At 37.6% G+C, this 7576-nt stretch overlaps 1 protein-coding gene across 9 annotated transcripts in view; it reads right to left on the bottom strand.

Moving 5' to 3' along the window:
- Positions 1-743: 743 nt before the first annotated feature.
- RHOT1 (ras homolog family member T1) overlaps positions 744-7576 on the bottom strand; it is a 76413-nt gene continuing 69580 nt past the window's right edge. For 5 of the 9 annotated variants that reach the window (XM_053212645.1, XM_053212647.1, XM_053212643.1 and 2 more), the window contains 2 exons: positions 3314-3457; positions 744-1856 (listed from right to left, as the gene is read on the bottom strand). In XM_053212645.1, the coding sequence (XP_053068620.1) occupies positions 1739-1856; positions 3314-3457 (262 nt within the window). In that variant the 3' untranslated portion in view covers positions 744-1738. The remainder of the gene's footprint in view (positions 1857-3313; positions 3458-7576) is intronic. The other 4 variants (XM_027034423.2, XM_027034429.2, XM_027034424.2 and 1 more) reach the window with 1 other exon arrangement.

Here is a 7576-nt window from a genome sequence, read left to right as displayed (position 1 = left end):
TGAGATCATGACTTGAGCTGAAATCAAGAGTTGGAGCTCAGATGACTGAGCCACCCAGGCGCCCCTTCTTTCCTCACATTTTGAGTGGAAATGGGGAGTGGGAGGGCGGGGAGGGGGAAGGGAAGTATGTAGCTAAGTATGGCACATATTATCTTACAAGTGTATAGCTAGTAATTGCTGCTGTTGCCAGCTGCTCAGGGAGTGTGATGTTTATTGAGAGACAGAGAGAGAGATAGGGCACAAGCAGGGGCAGGGGAGGGGCAGAGAGAGAGGGAGACACAGAAACTGAAGCAGGCTCCAGGCTCCGAGCTGTCAGCACAGAGCCCGACATGGGGCTTGAACTCACGAACTGTGACATCGTGACCTGAGCTGAAGTCAGAGGCTCAACCGACTGAGCCACCCAGGCACCCCCGGGAGTGTGAGGTTTAGAGAAAATGTTCATCACAACAGCAAAGAGGAAAAAAATCCATGTTAGAGGAGCAGATAAACATGTAAGTCACAGCAGAAACCACATTAGTTAGGTATGTGCAGGAGAAAACAACTGGCCTTCTCAGAGAATAGATTTGCCCACAACTTTAAGATAGACTTCCTCTCATATAATACAAATCATATTTGTCTTCTTTCCTCACGACTAATATCTTCTTGAACAAAAAAATAATTTTCAAGGTGAGAAAGACAGAAACCAGAGGACTGCATTCACATCTGTGCAAAATATTTACTCCAGAAGACAAAAAAACTCAAGATCACGGTACACAGCAGTTATTTATTTAAATACTTGAAAAGTTCGATGATGGAAAAAAATAGGTTTATCATGAGAGTTTATATTCATTAGATTTACTTTACCATTTACAAAAGTGCTGCTTCTAGGTTATCCTAGCCGGATGGAGAATGGTATGACACATGCAGCTATTGTTAAGACACTAGAACAGACACAGCCACTAGAGAATGATGTACACACTTTGGGAAGAAATTCCATAGTAGGAATGGTGACTGTTTATTTAAACTAAAAACACTGATAATATACAAATCTTTTTTTCTCATTTGATTGAAAGGGCTATAAAATTCAACATACAGACAAAGGAAGCAACATAATCATGTAGGCAACGCCTCTGCTAATTGCCAGGAACTCACTCCTTCCTTAAAGAAGCACTTCAACACTCAGCTATGCAATTTTCTAGACTGCACGATGGCTTCAAGGCTGACCTACCCTGAGTGGCTGAAGGAGAAGTGTAAGCTGACATGACTCATCTGTTTTTAAAAATGGAGAGAAAATGGCCAATTGTGCCTCGTGTTCTTTGAAGAACCCAGAGGGATCATTCTAAGTAAAATGTGAAATAAATAAGTAATCCATGAGTAGATACAATCTCTGAGCTTAGACCTAGGAGAATGAGCCAACTGAACACTAACAATACCATGTAGAAACGTCTAGAAACATCATTTCTAGAATTCAGTGTGGGAGACCATATCTTGCCTGAATATGTACATTATTTACAAAATATTCCCTTTTGGCCTCTGAAATTTAGCCATTTTAGTTTGGCTGTTAAGCTGTTTCTTTCCAATGCTAGTCAATACTGCAGTTATAACTATCATTAAAATACTCTTATGCATGAATTACAAATATTAATAAAGTAACTCTGCATGTATAAATATCTCAATATTTCTAGCAGAATTTAAAGCATACATAAATACATAAAAGTATTTGTTTTTGGTGGGGCCAGTATTTTTTTTTTTTTTTTAATCATCGCTGTTTCAACAATGCTCTGTACATTGCAAAACCCAAAACTGCAAAAACAGTAGCACCAAAACTTGCTCGAAGCCAAAACGTGGAGCTCTTGAGGTCAGCTTGTGTCACGTGCCTGTAGTTAGAAAATATAATTAATGTTCAAAACATGATTAGTATGAAAATACCAATTATATGAACAGTCTACTTTTAGGGAAGTATTAGCACACTTGTCAGGCTAATTGCATACAGTAATGCTTACCAAAATCATTTACCCATGTAGCCACATGTACATTGTTTATATCATCATTATCTTACGATATAATGTAGACATTAATAAAGACAAATGTCTTTACAACTAGCTACTATCTGGGAGTAATAAACATCTAAAATTGTGTGTTTTCTTCACATGGGAAATGGAGAACATAGACAAATCAACCTACCAGTTTTTAATACCACCACAGTCCTTCAAAATGAGAGGTAAAACTGAGATCTCACAATTTTGAGAGTCAATTTCATGGGACTTAATATACAATCTCCTGTCCCCAGGAATTGAAAACTATCTTGTAAGCAGTTAAGCGACAAGTGACAATACTTTTCTAAGAGCATTGCTTAAAATCAACTTTGGGAACACTGAGCCCCATAAAAATTTACCAAAAAAATCCCAAAGGGGATGGGGAAGGTTTAACAGCTCACATTAATCTGGTTACTGCTGATTAAAGAAAGAAAATTTAAAAAAAACAACAACAAACAAAAACAACCCTGATTATTAGACAGGCAGTGACAATGGTACCAACCAAAGGACATAATGAAACAAGATGGACTGAAAGGTAAATGACGTAAAAGAAGCCATATTGTGCATGACAAGAACAGGGACAGCCTGTACCACAAACTGAGTTTGTGAGCATGCTCAGTTAATAACACTGCTAAGCACCGTCAAGAGTCTCAAGTATGACAGCTTACCATAGAGAGGATAAAGCTTTAAAGCAAAGGCTGGAATATTTTATTCAAGTATCACTGAACTTTGAGTTAACTGAACACAATTGAGGAGATACAGAAAATTTAGAGAATTAGGAGTTTAGAGAGGCTGTCTAGTTTAGGTTATTTTACAACTAAGTGAAACAAACAGATTTGAAGCAAAAGTCAGACATCGTTAAAAGACCAAGACACTGACATATGCAAAAGAGTTAAGAGCCAAGAATATCAACTGTACAAAACTACTTTGCCTCAGCAATAGTCAAAGGGTGACAATCAGATTAGTTATCACAAAATGCAACCTGCGCATCTCTAGAAACAGTCTGTAATACAAGCCAGAGTGCTCCATGCTTATCACCATGGCAACACAACATACAGCACTCCCATTTCTTATCCTCCCCAGTTCCTAAAAAATAAAAATAAAAATCACTCCTGACATAAGTATTATTTTACAAAGCAAAGTGGTAACACAGGTTCATTCCACCTTGTGAGTTAGTTCTTCCAACAGGCAATGCTTAATTATTTATTTTAAGTTAGGGGAAGAAAATTCTTCGGTTTCAGTTTTTCCAGTTGGAAAAACTCCACCAAGGCCAACCCGCTGGTTGGGGGAAATGTTACCTGGCTTCAAGAAAAAGTGGACCATGAGATGACTCCATGAAGATGGAATCTTCTACAGAGCTGACGGCGTGCACCTGGTGAGTAATACTGCCTTCGTCGTCTGCTAACAGCATGGCACCCCACTCAGCTACCCGGGCTCTTAACCTTTTATATACACATGCACACAATTTGCAGTTCACAGCAGAGCTCACAAAAGTGGGGGACTGAAAATAACATCTCTCAATTAAACATCGCACACACAAATTGAGTCGCCACCGTAATAGGATGCATCTCATGCTTTCTATATTTAAATAAATATATCCTGTAACAAATTGCCCAACTTAAAAAAAACACCTATCTATGTGTACTTTTTCAAAACACTCACGTACCAGGCAAGGAAACCTAAGGCGGTTATATACAGTATCTACATATCCCTTAGAGGCTGGTCTTGGTTGACCCAAAACACTAAGGGAAGCCCTTGAAACCAATACCAAAAGCAGTATCTGACAGTTACGTGGTGACCGTAAGTATTCATTCAAAATGAGGCTAACAGCTATTAGTCATGAAATTTACTGAGGCTTCTAATTGCAGACTACCAACAACTGCAAACATGCATCTGTAAAAAATCGGGTCCAACATCCCAAACTCATAGACTGTAACAGACCTACAATGAGAGTTTCAAAGTGCATAATTCCAAATCAATTAGAGATGCACAGAATTTAAAGTGAGAACACTGGCTACAAGTGCATTAGAGCTTCTGCTTCAGCTTTGGGCTCTCTGTGATTTTTTATTCATCTTTACTGATGGAGGATTAAAAAATGTTTGGGGCGCCTGGGTGGCTCAGTCGGTTAAGCGTCCGACTTCAGCTCAGGTCACGATCTCGTGGTCCGTGAGTTCGAGCCCCGCATCAGGCTCTGGGCTGATGGCTCAGAGCCTGGAGCCTGCTTCCGATTCTGTGTCTCCCTCTCTCTCTGCCCCTCCCCCATTCATGCTCTATCTCTCTCGGTCTCAAAAATAAATGAATGTTAAAAAAAATTTAAAAAAAAATGTTTACATTCATTTTTTAACTTGGGCAAGAGAGGGGTTAGTATTAAAGCTAGCTGCCATCACATTAAAATCAGTCACAATGATTTCTCATAAACATTTTTTCAAGTATGGAATCTGTTTTCACACAGCTCCTTTTTTTGTATTTTAAGAAAGTATTCCCTACCATTCATGACATAATATATTCTGACTTTACTGCTCGGTTTACTTTTGCATGTCAGATAGTAATTATAGTGATTATTATTTTCCCCCAACTATAGTATAGCCTCCAACAGGCAGAACAGCAGTTCATACTCCTGTATGACAAATAATATAGATACATACTCTAGATACAGCTAGTTTAAAACTTAAGGCAACTATTAACTCATAAAATATGCTTCAATGACTCCATAACGTTATAGTGGTTATTTAAGACACTTTTAGACATGAAAAGCTACTTAGACACCCATTTTACGCCTTTAGCATGTGCTTTTAACAGCTGCCCTAAGCAGGCTCTCCATCTAGGAGAAAGCATTTATACCGGATGGCACATTTGTCATTGATTAGCTGACTGACAACACCTGACTAGAGAACAGTGTGAAGATCTGAACTGTATTCCAGAGTATCAGCACTGGGCCACATTTCTCATTTCAGGTCTCAAGCAGAAACGGAGTAACGGTTTCAGAGAGTTGCTTCCTACTTCATTTCTAAACTCAAGCAAAAATAATCCTTCCACAATTCAAAAGTGTAATCCTTTCAAAATGACTCACCTAAAATATCATCTTAGAATAAATTATAATATCTTATGGCATACTTTTTCTTTCTTTTTAAAGTTTGTTATTTTTTTTTACTGTCAAAATACAATATATGTTCATGATAAGATACGAGGAAAATAAAAGAAGGAAGAAAAAAATCACCTAGAGTCCCATCACTTGAAGCAACTGATTAAAATTTAGGGTACTTCCTTTTAGATTTTTTTCTGTGTGCTTCTTACATTGCTGCAAATACAATATGTATAATTTATATACTTTTACATCCTTTATATAAGGACTTTTTCATAATTCCAGAAACATCATTTTAGACAGCTCCATTCCTATGGGTGGCCACCTCCACTATGAAGTGATCGATATCCTTCCATGTAAGATTTTTCTCCATATTTAGTGGTTTCCTTAGGACAGACTTCCCAAAAATGAGTATTACAGGGTCAAAAATGAGTGTGCATTTGTGTGTATAAAGATTCTTTTTAAAAATACCTACTGATGTACCAGAATCACATTTTCCTTCTCTGCGTGGAATAATTTAGTTCAGCAGTATCTCTTTTTAGAATATAAGAAATCATTACTAAATACTAGAATATAACTTAATCATTTGAAGCTTGTCAGAGCTTCTAAGTTCTTAGGTGGAAAATTCCTGCATATTGGATGCTGGCTTTCTGCTTAGAAGTGCTGAGGGCCCATATGTCAATCAGATGACAAGTGCTACTTTTTCTTTTTCTTTTTTCTTTCTTTTTTTTTTTTTACGTAGGCTCCACACCCATTGTGGGCTTGAACTCACAGCCCTGAGATCAAGAGTCACACACTCCACTGCCTAAGCCAGCCAGGCCCTGCTACTTAATAAGGCAGAGAGGAGGAAAGGTTTCAAACGTCAGGCAATAAAGACTTAAATGAAGAGTGTTTGTGTGAACAATCACATAAGGCATATAACAGAATGACCAAAATTCCTATGTATCTTTGCACAGAATGCCTTAAAGAGGGCATACGAGATACTTTTGATTCACTCTGCAATTTATTGCGTATATAAGAACATGAGGTGAAATCTTTATTGGTTCCATGTATTTAACCAATCATAAAGGGAATGTTATCAGCTGCAATATTTAGGAACAAAACAATCAAACTCTAAAGGGCTCCATGGAATTAAACCCATTCCAGCTATTCCCAAATAGGGTACTTTTAATATTGTTTTTTATAACGTGTCATGGAACTTTACATCTGGGGCATAAAAACTCTATTGCAAAGACTTAAAGTCTGCAAAAGTTAGAATTTAAGGAAAGGGGAGAATTCAGAAAGGTCAAGGTATCAATTAACCTTGCCTGGGATTGCAGGCTATTATGAGGTGGAAGGAAAAGTTCAGCAGAACACAGTCAAGAGCAGTAGCACTAGGAGATCTACAGGAAGAGCAGTTCCAGCCAAGTACTTCTCAGCACTCCCATACAGCTTTTCAGAAATAAGTGTGGATTTCCTAGCTTCTGTTTTTCTCATCTTACCGTCTGATCCTTTCCAAACCCAACTCAGAGGTGTACAAATGCAGTAATATTAATGTACTTTTAATTTCATAATTCTATCCACTTACATATCTCAAGTATGAATTTTTAAGTTAATACTTTGAAACAGCCTATTTAACTATACTGTGTGTAACCTAGTTACTAGGGCTCAGAGATATCACATATAGCTTTCTCCTAGTTGCAAAAACATATCTCAAATTGAAAACTGTACCGAGGTCACCAAAACTATAGTTAAGTGTTCTGTTTTTAAATATTTCACTCTTGGGGCGCCTGGCTGGTTCAGTCAGCTAAGCATCCAACTTCAGCTCAGGTCACGATCTTGTGGTCCATGAGTTCGAGCCCTGCGTCAGGCTCTGTGCTGAGGCTCAGAGCCTGGAGCCTACATCAGATTCGATGTCTCCCGCTCTCTCTGCCCCTCCCCCCCATGCTCACTCGCGCTCTCTCTCTCTCAAACATAAACATTAAAAATAAATAAATAAATAAATAAAATATTTCACTTTCTTCTTAAAGTCTTCTGGGCCTCTCTGCTTTTACTCCTCTTACTGTTTTCTTTGTTTTGCCTAGTGAAGTATTTTTTACATTCATTCCTAATAATAATGCCATTACTCTTAATAACAATTTTAACAATGACAATTCTTCTAACTAGTAGGCATGAAATCTTTTAATATATTTCTCAAAATAGGTTAAGAAGTCAAAATATAGTATCCAACAAAGATGAACTGCAACACAAATCATAAGAAAGCTGTTAACTGAGCATGCCTAACATACTTTAGAAAAGGACATAAGTGTGCATCAATGTCAAGAAATGCTTCACCAAGCATTAGAAGAACCAAAATTTATAGATGATCGTAGATACATGGGAAACACATAATATCTACATGTTAACTACTGACACTTAAAGATCAGAATAGGCAAACTCCACCTTGTGGCGTCCTTTAATATCCTAACAATATGGCAAAAAAATTTTAAATGTACAAGCA

Source organism: Acinonyx jubatus, chromosome E1 (genome assembly GCF_027475565.1).
Source record: "Acinonyx jubatus isolate Ajub_Pintada_27869175 chromosome E1, VMU_Ajub_asm_v1.0, whole genome shotgun sequence".
NCBI lineage: Eukaryota > Metazoa > Chordata > Mammalia > Carnivora > Felidae > Acinonyx > Acinonyx jubatus.
This window is presented reverse-complemented; position numbering and strand designations above follow the sequence as displayed.